Here is a 24586-nt window from a genome sequence, read left to right on the forward strand (position 1 = left end):
AGTTAGTGCCAAGCCCTGCACTGTAGAGGCATGTGGCATAAGATCAAATATATGAAAAATGTGAATTCCTAATCTTTTGGTTGTAAACGGAGACTCTGTCAAGCGATAAATGGAGGTATAATCCTCATAAAACATGAGAGTAGAAAGGGCTTCAAATTATCTCTGTGTTATGCATGAAAGTGTATCATTTAACAGCCATTCCCCTTTAACAAGAGAGGACAGTATCACAACGTCCCTGTGCTGTTATTAGTCGTAGTCTGGCAGCTGTGCACTTCTGGCTCTTTATTGATTAATCAATAAGCACGTGCCCTGCCCTGGCTGACACCCTGCATGTGAAAATATGGACATGCAAAGGATTCATCGATCTTCAGTGGGCGTTGAGAGCGCAGGGAGAATATAAGATCCGAACAAGCCAAATTTGATCTCTGAAAGATTGTCAGGCTTGTTCAAGATTGTCATGTTGGGTATAGTTGCTTTGTTTGTGTGTGTGTGTGTGTGTGTGTGTGTGTGTGCATTGTGGCGTGCAAATAATTTCAGCATTTCAGTTTGGATTATCCTCAAAAATGCAGCATATTCAGTTTGATGAGCAGGGCGAAGAGGTTCAGTGAGCAGAGGTAACATTACTGTAAATGTGAAACCAAGCAGAACACTTGATCCCCGAACAAGACAGCAAAGACAGGATACTGTGTACTTCAGGTACAAAGCCCCTCATGTGTAGTTTACTTAGCCAAAAGAGGGGAAAAAAATCTCTGCTCGCTCTTCGCGGGCTGTAATGTGAACTGGAGTAACGGCTGTCTGGAGCTGAACAGCAGCGACAGACACTCGAAACTCAGTAATGGGCGGAAAACTGGATCTGTATTCCCCATTTAAAGCTCTTGTGTTGCTTGGCTGAGCCTCACTGACACAGAGCGGGAGAGGAGTTCGTTAACCTAAGACGGAAACCGAGAGAAACATGATCCCGGCCTGAACCCTCATCGGTGAGCCACAGATCACCACAACAACAGCAGCAGCAGCAGCAGCAGCAGCGGCGGAGGCCATGGGCACAACCTGTACCAATTTTTAGGTCACACTAAATCAGGTCAGCTGATTTTGTTTAACGAACACTCAGAGTTTCATTCTCCTTCAGGAAACATCTACAGCATCTTGAAAACAGCCTGACCAAAGCTCTTGTCTGTGTCTCTTGTTCTTGTTCTTGTTCTTGTTTTTCATTAAAAGCACATATGGCACACAGCGCATTAGTTTTTAATTGAATTTGGCCAATAGAATACTCAACAAAATAGCTATAAGCCTCGTACAAGTGACGACACGGCAATGACAAAAACGTCCTTCACGTGCAAAGGTGACAGACTTCAGCACGTGAAGGACGCTTTTGTCACTGCCGTGTTGTCACTTAGTTCATGCTGTGCATTGGAAGAAATGTAAGAAATCAAATTCATGACATCCTCAGTGCAGCCACGAGTAGTGCCTATGCCTGTTCACATCATCACAATCTCAGTGATTGTATTTCTGTTGCAAACAAAAATTACTTGTAGGCTGATGATACACATGCTTCCTGCTGCACACTGGTTACACTGTTATGGAATAAATGTCACGATAGCAGAAAGAATATAATGACCACAGTGCAGCCAAAACGAGCTGCTGTCATCACAATCTTTGTGATTACATTTCTAACTGCAAAAATCTGTGTAGGCTCAGAGACGGGTTCTGAATCTGGATTTTCATTTGCAACCTGCAATCTTCTCATCACACATAACGTAGCAGAACGTGCGCAAGCACACACTCCAGACACCCCCCAGCCCACACACACACACGTCATAGGGCAGCACGAGCATGCAGCCAATTATCAGATTGGATATTTCTTTATTTATAAATATATATACTAAAATGCTTGAGAGGATTTAAGTGGGGCTAAGCAGATGTGTGACATGGCTATAACACAGAGTGACAGTGCTGCTCTCTCTGGCATTTGATCTCTCTTGGCCACTCTGGCTTCAAAGCCCACTATTCATTCACACTACACTAAAAGACAAGACTCCTTCATCTTGCCTCTTATTTTTTCCCACACACTCTTTCTCCCTGAATTCCCCACTCTTCCTCCCTACAGCATCTCTCACGCTGCACACTCCCCTCACAATAGCCACACATTGATCCATTAAGCTCGTGTTCTCACTCCACGCCTCCTGATTTCCTGTGCAAATAACCTTCATCATGACAATAACTCTTCCACCATCTCTTCTTCTTAAGCTCTTCCAAAACACTGACCTGAGCAGCATTTCTTTGGTTTATTTGCAGACGTTAATTAGTGTCTCCTACAGCCATTTCGTTGGTGTTGCCACTGAAAAATCCATTCCCCCATCTTGAGAATTACGTAAATAAAGCCAAGAATGTGTAATACATTCAGGTCCAACTACTCCTGTTATCTGTCAAATGGTACCATATGTGTATGCAATATAGATTTGAAATAAAATTACCTTCAAACGAAACAAATCTGGATAAAACAATAATCTACAGCCATGCCGCTGTACTAAGGGAAAGTGCTTTGAGGTAATACAAACGTTCGCTTGCTCACATTCTCACAATGAAAACAACCTGGTGTTTTGTAGGTATAATGCTCATCATGTTTACCATCTTAGGCTAGTATTTACGCATGCTAGCATCTGCTAATTAGCAATAAACACAAAGTACAGCCCAGGCTAACGGGAATGTTGTTAGATTTTCAAATAGAATGTTAATGGTGGCGCTGCATAAAAAGTCACCAGAGTCATTTCAGTTCTTCCTGAGGGGGATACATATGTGTGTACCAAATTTCACGACAATCCATCCATTAGCGGTCGAGACATTTCACAGAACGCCTCATGGTAGAATGAGAAGAAAAGACTCTGGGGACCATGAATGTCTGTTCAAACTTTCATGGCACTCCATCCAATATTTCTGGAGATATTTCAGTCTCGGCTAAAGTGGTGGACCAACAGACAGGCGGACTCTGCCATCAATAACTGTCGCTAGCATGGCTAAAAATAGCTACGTGTAGTTTGAGTCAGGGTTTAAACTCAAATATGTCAGCACCTCCAAAAATATCAATTTCTTTAAACTCTTCATGATCTGACTTTTTTCAGCTGGCATTTTCCCTGCTGGCACCCATCCAGTTTGACATTTTATAATGCGTTTTTTTTCCTGGAGTACTGGCGTGAGAGACATTTTTAAGACACGGCAGACAATGTCACCCGTCGATTGTGATGCTAGAATGGATAAATGCAGTATCGGTCGAAGCGCAAAGTCATCACAACACGCAGCTGTTGCATCTTGTTGACAGACACCTGCTAGTATACATCTCTTTCACAGTGAGAGTGTGTGTTTCTGACACTTAAGTGCAGCACGTTTATGTGTTAATGCAGGGAGGAATAGTAAAGCCTCAGTTTTCACCACAGCAGTGTACCCAATCTTGACCTCTGATTCCAGATTAATTTCTCTGCGGTGGCAGCCAAACCTGTCATGCATAGCTCAGGGATTTCACAGCACAGATTGGTGATGAACATCAACTTGTCTTATTAAGGAATCCAAGAATCTGGCCTTGATGTGATGCATTTAAGGGATCGTGAAAGTAAATTAACCCCTAAAGGTTGTTGCAGGATGTCAGTGATTACTGACTGACAGTGATATTTTGTAATAGCTTGTAATAGCTTACATGTTTGCATTTGTCATCTGCATTCAGTATATCTGTCATTCAGTGTGTCCTTTAAGAAAACATATTTTTTTACTGTGCAAAGTATAATCCCTCAAGCTCTTTGTGTTGTTACATAAATTCACAATCTAAAAGCTGTGAATATTTCATTTCTGCAAGCCTGTCCTGCAAATTATATTTTACCTTTTGCCGGCCACAAATAACTCTACTATTCACTCATATAGACGTTTATTTAATAAGGAGGGTCCTGCGAATAGTAACTCAGCATTAGGGAACAGAACATTTTTATGTACCAGTGAAATTAATTCACTGTGAGTTTCACAACAAGGACACTTGCTTTTATGAGCTGCATGCTGCATATTGCATTTAGCCCATGTAATGAATGAGAACACGGGTGGAACACAACAGGAGTGAGAGTAACCTTGGATTAAATAAAGGGTAAACATGCACGCTGAATGCTCTTCTTAACAATTTTCTGAGTAACAGTTGCTCTTTGTAGCTGTGTTGTAACCTGAAATACATAGACAGTTTCTGTTATCCTTATGTTTAATTACAAGTGGTCAATTAAACAATGTATGAGCTAGTCTCTTATGTAGTTACACAAGGAATGGCAACATGTTCACTGCTTTGTTGAATATTACTAATCTAGTTTGCTCGACCTTCCTCTAAGCAAACATAATGAATGAGTCAGTGAGTACTTTAATACCATTTAATCTTTTCCATTATAGATGACACCTTCAATTTCTACAGGCTCTTATTTAATAGAGGATCCTCCTTTAGGAAGAAGGTGGTGTTTTCCAGGCCGACTTTTGCACAATTAACATATTGGTATCAAACTATATATCAGTGTAGGGTGGGTCATGGATTTAAACACCTTTTTACTAAAGCAGTAACAGGTATAATGTGTAAGATATGTCCATGTAGAGGGGCAGCATATCATCAGAGGAAGTGCTGCTCGCTGTACTCTTTGCTCTAGCCATCTTTGGCTGAAGTATTACTCTAAGTGGTCCAAGTGCTATCTTTCTACAGATCATATACAAAGACCCGTGTGTCTGTTTGGGTTTGTGTCTACAGGATGAGACTGATAAACGCCTGAATGAAAATCTGCACCGACAACACTTGCTTTGTACTTGAGAGAACCAAGTGTGATATTGTGCACAGAAAAGTACAAATGTGGATTTAGTTTGCTGTGCACTTACGTCCACTCAATTCCAAGTACTTTCCACCCCACAGAACCTTCTCCCCAACCCTGACAATAATTACTTCAATAAATAATGACTGCACTATTTGAACTCCATAAACTTTGTAATGAATGGGCATTAGGATTTAATAATCACAGTATGCTTGTACTCTCAGTTTGAGTCCCCTCCAACACCACCATGTCTCTCTCTCTCCTGTGTGCTGCTCTTTGACTCTGGGACACTGAGTCAGACTTTGACAGCACCATCGCAGCTTATTATGCACACACACACACACACACACACACACACACACACACACACACACACACACACACACACACACACACAGATAGCCATCCTCCACTCTCTCTCTCTCTCTCTCTCTCTCTCTGTTGCTGACCATGCTGTGTTCTCATTAAAGCAGGACAAATGAAGAAGAGGGCAGTATCTTTTTTCATGAGTGCACCAGAGGGCTCACCACCTATCACAGGGTCAGGCAGGCCTGACATCACAATCTCATTATTAACTGACCACCGGAGGCCCATTCGAACCACTGGACGCACCGCACTGACCGTGCCACATTAAACAGACCAGTGTAAGCAACAATGGTGGTAGACATGTATAAATATGTTTTATGTTGGAATGAGTTTTATTTAAGTCATCCAACATGGATTTTTGATGACCACTACCAAAACTATTAACAGATTTGTTGGCGTCCTCCATCCTAATATGACCATGTTGATGCCAGAAATGAAGTTTATACTAGTCAAGCTGGAACTGAAATGATGAATTTGTTTGCAAACAACTTCTTATTTAGACATTCAAGAGAAACAAAGTGAAATAATCATTCATTTAGAGTGTGACAGTTAATCTAATATTCACTCTCCTTTTAGCTTGGCCCACCTCCTGAGGGAAATATCTGGCTCTTTAGCTGCTCAGCTGTGTTCACCTGCTAAGCTGCTAACGCTATCTGCTCTTTGGTGCTCGGCACGCTGATGAGAGCAGCGAGAGGAAGAGTCGCTCAAGTTAATGATCTGAAAATTCTGTGCTTTTGGCAGTATGAGTGACGCCTTTCATATTACACATTGTCATTTAATACATTACCAGTATAAAAGTATTTTTTAGAGCTTTGACTCAGTCTCCAAACTTACAGGGCCATTTGGTTTTGCTTTTCTTAGTTTAAAAGAGGGAAATCCAAGTTCTTACTTAAACTAATTTCCTTCAATTACACAAAAAATCAAAGATTGTTTGCAAACTGGTCGAGTATTGGCGTTACTCCAGTGTATATGTGCACATTTACATGCTCGTCTTTGAACTGCCTCCATTCCCACCAGTCTGACATCTTCTATCTGCTACCAAACGTGATATCAGGGGCTTGCTGAGCAGATGGTACAGGCAGCCCTTGTCATTATCATGCTGCTGAGGCCCTGAGATATAAAGACTTAGTGGCCTCTCAGTACTGATGGCTAACAAGGGGGAGCAACTGGAACATCTGGTGAGGGGAGAACAGGTAGAGGAGCTGGCACGGCTGTTGTTGGCTATCTGACATCCCAGAGGACAGATGGAGGGATTTGGCTCGGTGTGCGAAAAAGGAGGACGGAGATACTTTGGTCACATGTCAGCAGGTCAAGCTGGACGCTCAGTGTCAGGTGCTGAACTGTCTGTGTGTTTCAATACAAATGGCTTGTGTGCACATTCTCACTGGAGGAAAACACAGTATTTAGCCTCCGGAAACAAAGGTAGGTGCTTTAGGAGACTATAACCTCTTGCATCCTGCTGTCTCCATACCTAATATGCATATTATTGCATATTTATTACTCTCTAATTTTGATTCTGATGACAGTAAAGTTTTCCTTACACCTTCATCGGGTTATCTTGAAAGATAAGCTGATGAAGGACTCATTATTAAAAGGTTATGCTCAATGCTGTGATTGTAAAGTTCATTCGATGATGTGCAGGATTTTTTTTTACTTGCTTTCTGCTGCGATCCTGTCACCGTGCTTTGTTTCATATTCTGATGACACTAATGGGGGGGGGGGGGTGTGTAACCATACCTACGATCATGTGGTTGCAGACGTCACAGAACGTGGGTTTCTTGAAGATGTGCTCCATGAAGCAGTGTCCCGCTGAGTCTACCTGCAGCGGGTTGCGTGACTGGGAACGTGATGTGGGAGGAGGAGCGCAGGGGATGGCTGGAGGGACCGGAGGGATGGGGAGGTTGGTGGTGTGCGGTGGGGCCATCCCAATGTTGCAGAGATGGCCCGTGCTGCTGCTCACGTCAGACAGCAGCTCCGTCTTGTTGTCGCTGCTGGTTCGAAAGAAGTTGTCTGCGCTCTTGCTGCGGATGCTCTTGGTCTTGAAGGACAAAGAGCGCTTGAGTCTCTGCAGCTGAAAAGAGAGAAAAAGAGTTGAAAATGGAGCGAGGGAGAGAAAAAGAATAGGATAAATGAGGACAGAGGAGAGAGAGGAGAATTCAGAGCAACAGAGTGAGATGTGAAGTAAATCAATTCCTGTTATAGCCAAAATAAATTACAAGCTTAGTCTCTAAAACCTTCGGGCAAATGTCTCAGTGGCCGATAAAAAGACGGCGGCTAGGGGCAACTTATCATTGCTCAGTGGAAAACCTTCGAGGTTCCCTACCTGGAAGGTAATGTGATTTCCTGTTTAGGGCAATGCATCACGTCAACACTATTTCTCACACGCTGTGCTGCCGTTTCTGGCCGCAGCTTCTATCAATCTCATTAGTCTCCTCTTTTACAGTAATGCTATTCATAACACTACACTGACAGCTCCTCATTTAACCTCTCAGTGTGTACTTCCTCCTCAGTGTAGCCACTTAATTTTGGACTCAAACATGCAATAAAGAATCTCTAAGCTACTGTAATGTGATTTTATGGTTCTGGTTTCCAGCTGGCGTGTGGCTGCAGGTCTCTAATTGAAGTGAAATGGATTCTGTTTTATATAATTCATGAGTAGGGATTGAATCCTAATGGTCCATTATATACTAACACACAGTACATGCCTGTAATCTAACTGTAAACAGGTAAACACCTGTGGGGAGTTACTGTTTCTGCTGGGTGCTCAAGGTTGATCCGTCCTCTTCTAAGGTTATGACAGTATACACGCACAGACACAGTTTACATCAACTGATTTTGAGGCGGGATATTCTTATTAAATCCCGGACTTAAACCACAAAACAATAAGGTGAATAAACAGACATACGTTGTTAGCTGCTGATGTTTTTGGCTAACATGCCTGAGCAAATTGTTTAGAGAGCTCATCACTGCAGCTTTGGTATGGTGAAGATCAATCAGTTCTACGGGTCACTCTGGAAACAATCAATTTGGACCCTTTCTCTACCATTACCACCCACACACACACGAACAGACATGAACACACAGCACACACGCTCGACTGCAACCTCCTGCAGCTCTTCACTTGCATGGCTTTTAAACATCCTGAAAAGAAAAACGACGGTGAAACACAACAATAATGTTAATGCAGCTGGTTTCAGATAACTAGATTAGATGGATGAGCAGTTTTTTTTCTGTAAATTCTACATGTGTTGCACTGTATTTACAAAAGCTGTGATAGTAAAGGATACCACGCTTCTTTCCTGTGAGGAGGTTTCATATATTTTAAATAGAAGACAATCGTAATAAATAAAAATCTCTCTCAATCATCAAAGTGAGGGAATGTGTGCATGCATCGAGGAGCTCATGCTGTGTTTGATGGCACCAGAAGAGCTGTGTTCTACCATGAAGCAGAAAGGGTTACTGGGGGCTGGACTGGGCAATGCAAAACAAACTAAAAAAGCCAGTGATCGTGTAAGATTACGTGTCAAATCATTGTAAATAAATACATTCACTGATGCAGCCTCAGAACAAAGAGTGTGCTCTATAAACATGGGTGATGAGTTAAACCTTTTGTGCCATTGACTCCGCTCAGTGATCGATCTTAAAAAGCAGTAAAAGTTGTATCTGAATCAACTTTTATCTTCATATACATGCAGGAATGCTGTTATGTTATGATGGACTAAAATCAGCAGTACGCTACAGTTTGCACAAGAGTGGAGGCTCACCTTGCGCTTGTGATGTTCAGGCCTCACAGTATTCTTAAAGGAGGAATAAAAACACAAACACAGCTTTACTTAATGATAGTAAACTTATTCTGCTTAACCTGCCTGTACGAATGATGAAACACTTTCTTGAATCACTTTTTCGTCTTCCTGAGCTGTTCTACGACTCTGACATATTGGGAATGAGTGAGGCTGTTTGGCAGAAGCTTTAAAATTAAGTGAGAAGTCAGCCAGGAGTCTCTTGAAATACCCAGTGACCAAACGTGCCAGAAGTAAGAGCCCACATGCCCGAGCTTTAAAAAATACAATGCAACAGAGTCATCCCAGAAGAAAGAGAAAACTGGCCGAGGTCTTATCGTACAAACGAAAAAGCCTTATATAAGAAAAACAGATAAAATAATACAATGTATGAGACTCATCTGTCCTGTACAGGAGCTTTAGAAACAGGACAGGGGAGATGCTGTGATGACTAGTCCAATGTTTTACTGCTAATTGTAGTAGTCTGGGCAACATGTGGCCCACATAGATGGCAAAAACGCCTGAGGCAGCTGTGGATCTCTATCACACAGCCTACTTTCCTACGACAGCCACAAGTAGAAAGTACAAACCCATATGCCACTTATTCTCTATGAATACGCACATAACAACCATATTACTTCTTTTACCACTGCAGCCCATTGTGAACCTGTTTTAGGCTAACCAAGAGCTTTAAATAGCCTTTCAGCCCTCATTGATCGAGCAACGCTGAATTTAAATGCCATGATCCCTACGAGTTGTTAGACTTTTATCTAAAGAACAAAAGCTGTATTTTGATTAAAGCCTTAAGCATCTATGAAGTGTGTGAGTTTAAACTGGTCTCATCTTCATCTAAAGGTTGTTTTCTTATATGGTAAAACATCATGATGTTATTCTAATGGTATTCCAACCCGCTGAGGTGGCTCACTGGACTCTTAGTGGCACTTTAAACATGTTATTTGTACAGCTGATGATATTTCTCAAGTCTATCCTCCTTAATTTTTAATAAGCATCAGACTGTTGAAGCTGTGATAAAAGGCTGATCAGTGTGTGAGTCAGTGTTAAAAAAAAAAAAAAAAAAAAAGAAGAAGAAGAAGTGACACTTTAAAACATGTTGTTCTTTTTGGGAGCTCTGTTGAATCTAATTTATGCTCATGTTGATAGAAGTTTGTTTACCCTGCTCTATTAATAAGAGTTGGGGGGATGTATGGAGTATCCCACAGTATATCTGTCTGTCCGGGATGATGGTAAATACCAGATAATACAGGACAGTCCTACCTTGGTTTCCTGCTGGCTGGCGTTCGCCGTCGGGGATTTGGGTGTCTCATTCTGGTCCCGTTCGTCCTGTTTGCCCCCACTTTCGTCCTGAATCATGTTGGCCGGTGGGATCATCCTCTCTTTTTGGGATCTCTAAAAAAAACGGCTGCTCTGTAGAGTTTGTTTTCTCCCCGAGCTGTTTATGTCGTTCCCATTCCTACATAGTCACCGTGACCCGAGGACAAAAGGAGGAGAAGTCATCCAGACCCGCTGCTGCCGCCGCTCCGAAGAGGAGGTCTGAGTCTCATCCGCCGACAGGAAGAGATAAGAAAAATGTCTTGAGGAGGCAGAAGAAGTCTTCTCCGAATTGAAAGTTTAAAGTCAGTCCAGTTCAGCTTCGCGGTGTCCTCTCCCTCTACAGGAGGCTTTGGCGTTTATCATGTCGTCGTGCGTAATGCTGCCAAGACATCTCCAAGTCCACGCCGCGCGCCGTGCGCCGCACACTGCCAATACTCTGATGGGCGGAGAGCTGTGACCGACCAGGGGAGGGAAGGATGGAGAAGGAGGAGAAACATGACACAACGACTCTGTCCTGCCAAAACTCAGATGGAGGACATACTCAAGAGAAAAATACCCATATGGTCAACTTGAATCCCTGCTGAAGAAAGTGAGAGGATGTGTAACAGGATGGCCACTTGTTTCTTATTTCCTGGGAAAACCCACTGGCTTAAATATTTTTTTCTTCTAGAAACAGGTTTTTTCAGTGATCTTCCTGGTTTAGACTAAATGATATGGACTGAGAAAATCTACCTGACGCAGGTGATAATGCTTTGGGCAGCAAAAGCATGGTTTGAAGACTAAATAATTAGTCACATATAGGAAATTGGTCACTATCACTTTGACCAAAATGATATTGAATTGTTAAATTTGAGATTCACTCATATTTTATTGCTGTGTGTTAGCTAACAAGATGAGAAGTTTGATTGCTTTTCAGTTATTGTCCATTAAATAAGAAGCTAACATGCAGCGATTAGGTTAGCATTATCTTAGATTAGCATAAGGGTCCAAAATTAACAAATTACCCCCACCAGCTCATGTAAGGCTCACTAATTAAAATATTATATATTGTTTGTTTAATCCGTACAAAAAATGTGTAAAAGTGTAAAAAGATTAACCTCTTATTTAAGGTTCATGTTAAATATGTGCTGGACCTTCTCTCTAAGGGAAAATAAGCTAATGTTAGGTAGCTAATTATTTGTACACTTTGGTTTTTGTACAAATTAAACACACACACACACACACACATATATATATATATATATATATATATATATATATATATATATAAATGAGAGTGGTAGCAATCTTCCCATCATGATGAATTGCCCTACATGCTGCCCTTCAAGTGGAGAAAACACCATGCAGTGCCATGTAGGTCTCCCTATACATGCTTGAACATAAGTTGGCCTCTATGTGCCTTTAAATGTTTAAATAGTCCACAGTTCTCTGTGTGTTTTTACGGCAGAGGTGTTGTAGTTATACTTTAAATTTGAGTCACATAATAAAACAATTTTAATCTTACTATTTTGGAACTGTGTCACCTTAAATGCATCATAAGCTTCTGCATACTGGTGCCCTGTTCACTGTTTTTGCCTGTGCCCCTCAGACAGCCTGAATCCACCACTGCGGTCTATTATTTAATTAGTAAAAAAAAAACTGGAAGGTGTCTGCTGAAATTCGCTTTTCTGACAGAATAGTAAGAATACTACTCAAACAATTACATAATAATTGATTTACACATAGATGAGCCATTATATAAGAAATAATCAGTATGATGACAGTTTAGGTTTTAAAGTGAAGCATCAGGCGTCTCATTCACCTCAGATGGGACAGGCGTGTTGCTCGTTGTAGTGATACATCACCCTGCCTCCCTCCAGGCTCCCCTGTGATGCGATGTCCTTGAAGTTGTATCGTGGGATGAAGGAGGCAGGCACCAGATTACAGCCTCCTCGCTCTGACAGGAATGCAAACACCAGCACAGTCCCAAAGACTGAGTCTGCATCCAGCTCAGTTTCTGCTAGAGATCAGAGGGGATTCCCTCCCCAAAAACTCACCTACATCCTCTGACATGAGACTTACATCAAAGAAGGCTTCAGGAATAGCTGTTATAATGCTGAGAATAAATCACTTGAGCTTTTTCGTTTTGCAGGCAGCTATCAATTTGTCAGACTGCAGTTTACCAAAAAACTGTGGATGTGTTATTTTGACACTCCTCTGCCACTTGTGATAAACAAGCTCTCCACAATTTACAGCATCATCAAAAAGCATCATCTGAATGATGAGTACTCAGGGGCTGAGGACACATCTAGTGTTAAAGAGCCATACATCAGAGAAAACACTGCACAATGACTGAAACACAGAGGTGTATGACAGGGTGGGTAATGGCATGGCATTCATTTTGGAAGAAGCACAGAAAAGCAAAACATCATCAAATACAAGAGTCACCCCGGACAGTTGTTCCTACCTCCTGTCCTCTTGTACCCCTTTAATTTCTAAACTAGATTAGTCAACAGACTCTGGATCAGCTTAATTGGGAGATTTCCAGGATGCAAAAACAGCAAAAACCTCTGTACATCCAGGTGATCCCAAGACTCTGGGTGTGAGCATCTGACTTAGGAAATAGGCAAGTGGAACTTAAATGTACCACCATGTAAACTGTGGTGCCCTTTTGACAAGGTCAACTTAGTCTCTTCTTCTGCAGCTCTTACAATAATTACACAGGCTTCATGAGCAAATGGAGTTTGTTCTCATGGAGATGGATCTGTTGACAGACGAGCTCTGCAGCTGGTGGAAGTCTCCTGTCCAAGTACTGTTTAAGTCGAGCATGATGAGATGACTTTCCAAATCATTTGCTTTAAGGAATAGTTTGACATTTTGGGAAAGTGCGATTTTTCAGGTTCATGCTGAGAATGAGATGAAAAGATCAACGCCGCTCTTTAGTTGGGAAGTTCTCTCAAACTACTAATTCCAAGGTCAAGTGAGCTGTCATGCTTCGCAGTAGACATGCCGGTCTAAATTAATCTGACCAGTTTCTTGGGTCGGCTGTGGAAACAGCTTAATTTGAGAGCAGAAATGAGCTGAGGTTGTACGCTTTCACACAATAGCCCACCACCTGGTGAGTGCACAAGACCATCCCTCGAGTTAGTCATACAGCCAGACAACCAGAGCATGAGTCAATGTTGCATTTGTGCATGTAAGTCCATGTGGTGTGTGCGCGGTTGCTGTGAATCACGTCAGCAGAAAAAGCCAAATGTCGGCGCAGAAGCCAGAAGAGAGAACTTAGTGTGAAAGAGGGAATGAGAGACAGAGGGAGAACATTATAATTTCCCCTCTCAGCTGCTGGACCATTGCAGTGGAAGGAGGGCGTGAAAAGATGAGAGAGGAAGACTGAGCGATGGAGGAGGATAGGACAGAGGAGTGGAGCGATACGTAGGGGTTAATTATTCCAAATGAAAGGTTTCATGGAGGCAATGAGAAAAGCCAAGTTGTGCAATTTCATGCCTCACAGCCACTGATTCTTTCTTTCTGTCTTTAAGTTATTATTCCTGTTTATAAGAGCTGTCCTCTTCAATAATCTGTTTTATGACTATTAAAGACACCAGTGTGACCTTTTCTAACCTTTTTCTAACCTTGAAGTGTTTTGTTTTGTTTACCTGCCACCAGATTAGACAAGTTGAAGGAATATATTCGAATTGTTCAGCAGATTATATCAGAAGGCACATTCCCTCCATTCAGACGTTTTCCCTCTGGAGGCTTGTGGTCAAATTTTCCAGAAACAATTTTCAGTTTTGTTTTTATAACCTGCTCTGGTCATTTTCACTCATTCCTTTGAAGTCGACTCACTTTCACATGGAATATGATTCAGCATGTAAGTCCAGCAGATCTGGTTTAAAGTCACACATGAATATGTGGTCAGACTGCCGTCGGACATTATTATGACTGGATTTCTTCATCAATATGACGTGAGCGCAGACTGTGGAGAAGCAGTCTATTGCATCTTTAGATTTATTCATCTGAAACGTTCTGTTGTTTTCATATTTATGCAGAAAGTGAAGTTGATGATCAATAATAATAATAATGTAGTAATGTACAAATATCACGGCATACAAATACAAAATTAAACCTCATCTATTTCCTGCAATAAGCCATTTCTTTGTCAGATCAGACTTTTGTGATTTACATGATTTACACATGTGTGGCGGACACACTGATGAGGGGGTGTATTTTAGGATGTGCTGAAACGTGTTACTTTGTGTGAAAAATGCTGTGGAGTTATTGTGCTTCACTAGCTGTTTGCAGGTTTCTGCCACAGAGCTGTAAATGGTTGTTATACTGTTTGACTACCTCACTGCATATGTAATGATTTCACACATTAACGTGTTGTATTGGATCAAAAAACATGTCACCGCAGCTAATTTCTGCCCTTGGAATATTAGCAAGATCTCCAGCTGTTGCTGGTTGGACGTAATCAACCTGAATTCAGCATATTAGATCTAACATCCAAGCAAGACTAACTTAATAATGTAATAATTTACATTAAATCGAGCCGTTTTTTTAAGGTAACCATTTCTGTACAGTTGTACTTTCAGCTAAATGCTAATGCTGGCATGCTCACATGCTGATAATGTCAAAATTAACACACTGATGTTTAGCAGGTATGTGGCATAATCACCATATTGGTTTCGTGTTTTAGCATGCTAACATTAGCTTATTAGTGCCAAGGTTAAGGCTGAGGGAATGTTTGAAAGTATTTGATCATAGCATCAAATACTTTGATATCATGATCACCAATCTAATAAAAGTATTGGACAACTTAACATTTTGACATGGAATACAATGGTGCTTGAGGTCAGAGGATCATCAGAGTCATTGGGATTCATCCTCTGGGCTTTCTCAGATCTCGCTATATTTGGACTCATTGGCCATGACCTGATGACGATTTAGCCAGCAGATATCTAGATATAATGAATAGCAAGACAGAGACTTCCTCATCTGTGCATGCAACCAGGGCCCACTCAAATGTGATAAGTCAGTATTACTCAGACTGCAAATGGACTACAAAGGAAAACGATAACAGTTTTGAAACCAAATCTTATCTCTTCCCTACAGATTGCAGATTGCAGACTTGATATGCAGATATCTCTGATAGAGATCATCCACTGGGAATCATGAATGTCTGTGCAAAGTCTTAGATGGAGATATTTCAGTTGGGACAAAAGTGGTGAAGCAACCAACAAAAAGACAATGGGTCCCATAAAACAAAGGTGAAGGTCAAGTTGTTTTATTTTATTAGTAAAATACATCTGTGACCACTTTTCTAATCATTAATTTTCATTATCCCAGTAAAATATTTCATGATATTCACCAAAACATTACACATAGCAAGTTACAACAACCCCTACAATACCCAGAATTCAAAGGGGGACCATGAGCCTGTTTTAGTCCTGTCAAGTGTAACTGATGATAGTGAGAGCACGCTATGGTGATTGGCTGTCAAATGCTTCTATGAATATGATCGATACTATCAAGAGGCTGAACTCTGATTTGTGGTTTATTACACAAATCACAACACCTGGGCTAGAAAAGATGACTTTTAACCTGATCGTTTGTGCTCGCTGCTTCTCCTTTACCATGAGGTTCTGAAATCCAATCTCAAGCTTTGTCGCACCTGCATGTCCCAGTCTCCACATTTTGCCTCTTTCTGGTGGGTTCTCAGCCACTGCGACAGACTCAACATATCAGCCAGCTATTCTTGGAGTGTTTCCTGTGCAGACACATGGTGTTCGCATCAGTTTCTGCTGCCAAGAAGACATGAGCGGTGTTGAATCCCGTCATCAGCGTTACCACATTCAGAGGCAAAGGGCTAATGGAGTTAATGTGTGGTTGTAGCTTTATTACAAGAGTGACTTTTTACACCATGGGAAACTGATGGGAAGGTGACTTTCTAGTTTGGGAAAATTATTATTACATCTTTATCATTACATCAGTGAATGCTTTCTAATTTAACACTGCGGCAGTTCTGTCATTTATAAGGCATTGTGTTTGTGTAGGGGTCTGTAAAGTGAATAAATTCAGACTAAATGGCAAATATGTGAAGCATAACAATAAAAACTCTGATTTGATTGTTTTCACTGTGAATGAATGGAGACATATAGAGAATAAAATGATATAAAATGGTTGAAATGGCCCTTTGATGCCTGTCATCTGAAAGTGTACACCTTCAATTTATTCTCTCTATCCTCAGCTCAAAGCAAAACTGAAAATGTTAGCAATTACCAATGACCCAGACTGACATTATACACATACACACACCCACTCACCCACCCACCCACCCACACACACGCACGCACGCACACACACACGCACACACACACACACACACACACACACACACACACACACACACACACACACACACACACACACACACAGAAAGAGAGAGAGACACACACATCCCAGCATGTGTTACAGTAATGGGCAAATGGATTCCCTTAGAACCAAGGCTAATTAGCTCATCTTATTATGGGCCAGAATAGTCTCTGCAGGGTACACGACAAAGTAATGAGAGCTAGGAGTATATAGGCCTGTGTGTGTGTGTGTGTGTGTGTGTGTGAGAGAGAGAGAGAGAGAGAGAGAGAGAGGCATCCTATACACCGACAGTATTTTGATCCAAGCCAGGTACCAGTGCTGCATGATATATGTTCTCTTTCTCCTCATGTTTTGTGGCCACATTTTTTAAGTTACATTATTCCTGAATCAGACTTTTGTTTTTCAAAATGACAAAAAATTCTTTAATTAAAAAGTGTATGCTATCATTATATAATTCAGTAACTGCTGCTTTGGTTCGATACTTTTAAAGGAATTGTTTGACATTATGGACAATACACTTATTGCTTTCTTCCTAAGTGTTAGATGAGAAGAGCGATACCGCTCTCATGCTTGCTTGCCAGCAGCAGTTAGCTTAGCTTAGCAAGCTGTTTGCCTAATATCACTCTCACTGTTGGAACTGTAAGCCATAAGCTAGAGCAGCCAGTGATTGGTTGAGCTTGGCACGAAGACAGGAAAGAGTAGAAACAGTTACTCTGGCTCTGTCAACAATGATCACTTCTAAAGCATTATTATCTTATTATAATGTTATCTTATTACAGTAACATGTTAGCCAAGCTTAAAAGACTTCCTGGAGACTCTGCTGGTTGCCTGGCAACCTCACAGTAATGACAAGACTCCATTAGAAGAGTGGTATCGATCTTCTCATCAAACCCTCAGAAGGGATGTGGATGATTGTATTTCCCAAAATGTCAAACTATTCCATTAATCACCATCACCATCACTGAAATGTGTGTGTGTGTGTGTGTGTGTGTGTGTGTGTGTGTGTGTGTGTGTGTGTGTGTGTGTGTGTGTGTGTGTGTGTGCAAACCAGCATATGTTTTTGTGAATATGGCAGGTTGATATTAAGACTCCAAAGGTTTAAGATGCTGACTTTGTCAGTGTGTTTCTCATAATGCTGAATGTTCAGCAGCTCCCGGGCTCTCACACTTTCAAGGTGTAAAACTGAGATAATGAACGTTCTGTCTGTTTTCATCAATGCACGCAGGTTGAAGTGAGAGCGTTGCTGTTCAGACTGAAGCATCATTTTTTTCATCACTTTATTTGACCCAGTGATGCACTGCTGACCCCCTCTGACCATGTAGCTGGTCTCCAGCTGGTCATTTATAAGTCCTGGTGTGTGCCAGTTGGAGCAAATGAGACAGCAGAGGCTAAAAACAGCACAGAACAGCAGCTGATCCTCAGCCTGGCTGAGAGCATCACATCAACAGCGAGGCAGGGTGACCTACTGTCAGAGTTACACAGGTTTTGCTTTTAATAGTTTTTTTTTTTTTTTGACCGTGCTGCTTAATTAAATGTGTTTTTTTTTTCACAATAAATTTATAAAGGGATGACTGGCAGTTGTTTCTCATATTTTGCAACAAACTAAAATCCTTAAATTCCAGAGGCACCTGTCGCAGGAATCAAGTTTACGGAGTTTATCTGGATAAATCTGCTGAGTAAAAGAGTCATACTGCAAAATCCACCCTTAGTTTTCAATAAATCAGATAATTCACACCAGACAAACATGACCAGAGGCACCACACAAACCTGAAAATTAAAATATCTTTATATTCTTACAATTTATGCCACACGCCCAAGAATCATGCAAGGATGAGGCCGACATAATTCTAATGAATGACTCAAGCTAATCTACAGTGCCTGTGTACAAAGGTGTGCATCACTGCTGTGTTTTCAGTACTTTTTGGACAACAATGGAGGTCTTTGGCAGAGAGAAATAAGCTGTATCAGGCTCTGTATACACAGGATCAATTACTTGATTTGTTTTTGAATTGAATTATAAAAACATTTAAAAAAAAGTACATCATCAGTCTCCACAGGAAAAAATAATGTCTGCCCGCTATTTACTGTGGTTAGCACACTTAGATAACAAACTATAAATATCACCGCTGCACGCAAATGTTACTGATGTTCCCGCAAAGCCTTCACTTTACAACAGGACATGTTTCATTTTATAGCCTAATGACATCTGCAAAGAGGTATGCTACACATAAAACATACCGGACGGTAAGCCATCATTTGACTGTTGTCTTGGTGCGCGCTCCATCATCCATGCAATAAATGTAGAATCACCAGTCTTTTATTCACACAGTTGGCCTGAAGTGAGATGTTTTATTTATACCATGGGCTGGTTCAGCCAAGCAGTCTGATTTATTAAAGACAGGTTCCAACTGTGCTGTTAATCCCCATAAAACATGGCTAGCAAGGTTTTGCTGGTTGCTTTGCCAATTCCTGTGGTAACGAGGGAGCTAGTTAGCAGTCTCTCTGTTTCTCGTCTGTCTTTGATTCCTATGTATTTACACTATTCCAAAGATACTTATTACACACTTGAGGACATTCCTCACTGTATTTCTGAGCAGTTGCCAGTTGGATGCAATCGCGATGCAATACCCATAACCACAGTGCAAACGATGATGACATCACTCTATGCTGCTTCCACAATCTGGTGCTTCCTTTAATCATAAATGTGTTGTTAATCACAGGTTGTTTCATCTGTGGCTGCAGCCATTCAAGCTCCTTATTCCACATCTATCCAATGATAGTGAGATGGCCAGGTTGGCTGTGCCTGGTGGTAAACCACAGATATGAATTGCATCATATTTCAAAATGGCTGAGATGAGTTAAGACATTCAAGACTGGGTTAGCAACCAGGCAAAGCGGAGATGCCCGCAACTGTCAGGGCCAGGACAGCTAAAACACAATGAACTTCGATGATGAAAGTGTGTGTTTATTTTTTTCCCAAGTAGAAATCCTGATCAAATATCACCTGCGGCAGTAAAAGATTAACAGTATTTTAAGTCCACTGCGTAATTCGGCTCTAAAAAAGCATATATTTTATCACAAATGTATGTACAGTATTTGAAACCACATTTTTTCTTCAGCAGTTGCATCATTTATGAATGGCTGCCTCACAGGCCGTGATACTGGGGTACCATCTGGGACTCACAAACCGGCTCTTATCAATTTCTTATCAAAACGTGACTGTGAGTGGAGGGGAAAGAGAATGAGGAGGAAAGAAAAGGGGCCATCTCTTCTCTGTCTTCATCTGCTTGAAGAGACTTTTGAGATATTGTCTGACGAAGGTAAGAAGGAGGAATGAGGAGCTGGCAGGCTAAAACAAGGCCACGATGATGACTTGCTCCAATTAACAGAGTAAAATGATGGATATGAACACGCCACAGTTATCTGGCTGCTGTGCTGTCCTCATACAGATCCCATCAGCCTCATCTGTAATCTCTCCTCATTACGCCCTCACCTCATTTTCTCTATTTATCAATTCTTCTATCCTACTTGTACTTTTTGGAGGCTGCAGTTAAAGGAACATGTTGACATTTTGAGTTTTGCTTACTTGCGTTCTTGCTGAGAGTTAGATGGGAAGATTGACTCCACTCTTGCTGTCTGTTAAATATTAAGCTTCAGACAGCAGCACAGAAGTCATTACTCCTTATAAAAGTACAATATGTCATTTTAACACTGGCTTGCAAGCAAAATATTTCATATTAATATATGAACTTTAAAGGTGCTGACCTGTGGATTTTGTCACTTTGGACAGAGCCAGACTATGTGTTTCCATGACCAGTCCTTAAACAAATGGTGTTTGGGCCACGCAGTGAATATGCATATTTCCTGAAGGCACTGTGTGGATCAAAAGAAATTTAGCATGAAATCAAAGGCAGATTAAGCAGGATTCAAGAGTTCATTTCATGTCTGATAGACATTCAAGGTATTTTAATCTGCTTAACTGCAGTCAGTTTGAGCTGAAACACAACACTGAAAAAGCAGCAACAGGTTCACCAGTGTTACAGTGAGAGGCAGCGCAACACCTAAGTGCTATCAACACTTCCATTTATGGGCACAATTTACTTTGCATCACAAAGCAATCATGTTTAGAGGGCAAACCCACTAATAAGACAGAAACACTACAAGGGCCCAAAAATAGAAACAACAGCATGAATTCAATGGCGCTGCAGCCGTGGAGCTGTTCCTGTTGTGAGTCATAAGTGTTAGTTTGTGTCTTGATGACGCGGGCGGATGCGTGGGTGACACAGGGGGAGGGTGGGTGGGTGGATTGGGAGCAGCAGATGCATTGCTTGTGTTCCCCCAGACCCTTGTCATCCACTCAGTCTCGGCTTCATTCAGCTGGTTGTTGCTATGATACAACATGGGAGATGACACTCGAACCGAACACGCAGACAAACACACAAAAGCTGTTACGTTCTTACACATTCTAGGAAATAATTTCTTTTTCTGAAACAATTGAAATGTCTTGCCTACAAAGTTGGAGTCAAATCAGGATCACTAAGCTGTGAACACGCAACATATTGCTGCATATTGCTGGTTTGCGTTAATCACATTAACCGTGTTTGACATGTTTACTACAGTGGCTTTTTCCTGTCAAATAAAGAGGATGCTGAGGCTGATAATATTTGGTTGGTCTGGGCGGCTGTTGGCTCTCAGGTTTAATTCCTCTCATGTGGATGATGAGTAGGACAGAGCCTGGGAGCTGTTTTGATCATCATGAAGCTTAGTGCACGATGCCTCTGGTATTTCCTCCGGTGTTTCTAAAGTTGAGGGCCATTCAGTCCAGAAAACTATGGGGGGTGGGGTACAACTGCAGAACAACATAATGGAAAGTGTTTTGTGCACTCACTATATTCTTGTACCTTGATTGCACTTTAGGGGTGTATGTGTGGACATGTTTATTTCACATGAAGCACTCCTTCAGTGTGATGCATGCAACTTGTTTATACGTACAATTCATATGTAATGAGGAGAGCAAATTAAAGTTGGCATCAGTATGCATTCAAGGTGTCATTCATGTTTATTCAATTGTATTTTCTGGGTAGCTTCAAGTGTTACTGTATCTTGGGAAAAGCAGATTTGTATTTCCCAAGATAATACTTTCTCCAGTTGCCTCTTTTTGATGACAAAACCATTTCCCTGGACCTCCAGTGCAAGCGTTAATTTGAATTGGGGATGCTAATGCAGGATTTTAAGATGTGAACCATGATTGCCTGTCACTCCCAGAAGGATGCAAATATGCCAAGAAATAGAAGCTACAGTGACATGTTTTCTGTAACACCTGCTCGGTGAGAGTGATAGCTCCTGGAGTGATCTATGCTCCCCTGGTTTCGCTTCAGCTCAGCTGTAGCTCAGAATGCAGCAGTGCTCGACACATTTGTCAGACCGATTCATCAACACCAAAAACCCTGACAGTGTTTCTGTCCAAAGTAAAACTTCATCTGTTTAGACGACACAAGAAAATTCTTCCACCATAAAGGGAAACCAAAAAGCAATTCCTCTGATCACATTGTGCATGGAACTAACAAATGAGCTTGAAACCTGACAACCTCTGGGCAGCATCGGAAACATGTTGGACATTGGAAAGCTTCCAGCTACATAAGGAGACAATGATGAAAAGCTCTGTGGCTCAGGGACATAGAGGAGCCCTGCTGATCAGTCAGTATGACAGATTTTCTACCTGTTGGCATGTTTGCTGCTTCACTGCCACGTATCACAAAGCAGGAACTTGGCTGGGGTTACTGCTTCATGTGGCGCGACTGAAGCTGGCCAAACTACAGGATGACTGCTGAAGAGACACATCTCTAGGTGAGACAAAGTCATTGTCTTGCAAGATGCAAACTAAGCCTTAGGTTTCAAGGTGAGATCAACTTGTCCAAAGTCAAATCCAAGTCCTAAAGTTTGTGTTTCAAGTCCTAACGTAGTCACGGTGCACCCTTCACACAATGTGATGCCAATTGTCCAAACACGGTCATACCTATTGTAAATTTACAGAAATAATGAATCCTTTTATGCTGTGATGGTGGTGTGGCCAGTAGTCCACCAATTTTGATCCAGACTGAAATATCTTGACAATTTTTGGAAAGATTGCCTAGAACTTTTCCCAGAGGATGAATCCTGTTGATTTTAGTGATCCCCGGGCATTTCCTCTAAGCATCATCATGAGGATCACATCTTTGGCTTTGAGTGAAATGGCTGTTTGGTACAGACAATCCTTTATCCCTGTACTGTAGCACTATCACCCAAACAACATTTTTGATCCAATACTTTGGTTTATGATCAGATACCTAAAAAATGAATGCTATTCCCAGCTGTAAAAGTGTGAAAATGTTAGCATGCATGATAAATAGCAGCTATATGTAGAGCACAAACATCAGCATTTTGACATTGTCTTTGTGATTAGCATGCATCAGCTACCATCAGGGTTTTAGTGTTGCCATTGTGAGCATGTTAGCATTCTTAGAAATTAAGACAGAAAACATAGCAAGTATATCAAATAACATCATCATTTTAGTATTGCCATTTAGCATGTTAGCACGCCAACTAACTACAATGACACTGTAAACACTGTCAGCTAGCATCAGTATTTTAACAGTGTCATTGTGAGCATGTTAGCATGCTAGCAGTAGCATTTAGCTCAAAGCACAGCTGTTAATGCTAGAATGGTCAAGACTTAAACATAGCAACAGATTCATATTAAATTAAAAAAAAAAAAAAAAATTAAAACATTTAGCAAAGTTAGTCCTGAGACTTTTTTAAAGTTGTTTGGTCACAGAAAACATTTTTAGCCAATTTATGAAGGTGATAATCTGACTTATCATCTGTTGGCTGATCTGGTTTTAGTCTCTCCAAGTTAAAATGCTAAAGTCTTACTGACTTCACTGGTATTAAAGTTTTGTTGAGTCTAAACTCATCAGATTCATAATTCACACCTATCACAATTACCATAAAGTAGTTTCCTTAATTTTCACTTTACTCAAAAATGTACTTTTCTTGTTCCTAAAGTTGAATGTTTGAGCTTCACTTTGCAGAATGATGTATGTGCCATTTGACAACCAATTCATTCAACCAATTCAACTTACAAAATTGTGATGTGGAAACTTGAGGCTGGCAGTGCACAAACACTGAGAATGGACTTTCAGTGAAGTAGGAGACATCTTATATCCAGCAGTTAACCTTTAAAAATAACAAATAATTTCATATTCATAGATTCCTGAATTTTTAAATGAGGCAGAAGAAGTAGATATAACCAGATATATTTACTTTTTTATGGGCATTTTTTATTCAAAATGCTTTATGTATATCTTAAAACATTCCTGGAGAGGATCTTTAAAATTGACTTCACAGAACAACAATATCGTCAACAATATCAGTCTCAAATGTGCATTAAACTGCTTTGAAATTCATTACTCATATAGTGGCGAAAATGTGTCAATGTCACTTTGAACTAAAGGCCTGTATTTATAGGTTTAACAGAGACTAATTTTGACACTGAGCCCTATTAGATGAGCTCTCCACAGACATCTCCCTGTATCTAAAATAGGTAGGAAGTCCATCGTGGAGGTGAAGAGGGACAAAGTAGGCCAAGGACTTTCACAGAAAATAGACTGTGGAACACCGAGGGGCCGGATCATCTTGGGAAAGAACAGGAAATGGGAAAGAATGTGGGTTAACAATGATCTTCAAAATTTCAGGCGTAAGAGTGAGGAGGTACTACGTTATGACTGTTAGACAACTGATAAAGTGGTGAGTGTGTGTTTAATATTTCAGATGCAGGAACTTTATCTGGCAACATCTAAACACTTAAATATTTGTTGTCTGTGGTGGAGTGCAACTAAGTACATTACTTCATTGAGTACTTTTGTTTTTCAATTTATGCAACATCCTGTTGCCCACCGAACATAA

The 24586-nt window shown here is 41.0% G+C and overlaps 1 protein-coding gene across 2 annotated transcripts in view; it reads right to left on the bottom strand.

Annotated features, from left to right (window-relative positions):
- stac (SH3 and cysteine rich domain) overlaps positions 1–10746 on the bottom strand; it is a 30747-nt gene extending 20001 nt beyond the window's left edge. Inside the window, exons 1-3 of one of the 2 annotated variants that reach the window (XM_070980074.1) lie at positions 10235–10746; positions 8945–8977; positions 6918–7251 (exon numbers count right to left, since the gene is read on the bottom strand). In XM_070980074.1, the coding sequence (XP_070836175.1) occupies positions 6918–7251; positions 8945–8977; positions 10235–10348 (481 nt within the window). In that variant the 5' untranslated portion in view covers positions 10349–10746. The remainder of the gene's footprint in view (positions 1–6917; positions 7252–8944; positions 8978–10234) is intronic. The other variant, XM_070980075.1, reaches the window with a different exon arrangement.
- Positions 10747–24586: the final 13840 nt, after the last annotated feature.

Source organism: Chaetodon trifascialis, chromosome 14 (assembly GCF_039877785.1).
Source record: "Chaetodon trifascialis isolate fChaTrf1 chromosome 14, fChaTrf1.hap1, whole genome shotgun sequence".
Classification (NCBI taxonomy): Eukaryota; Metazoa; Chordata; class Actinopteri; order Chaetodontiformes; family Chaetodontidae; genus Chaetodon; species Chaetodon trifascialis.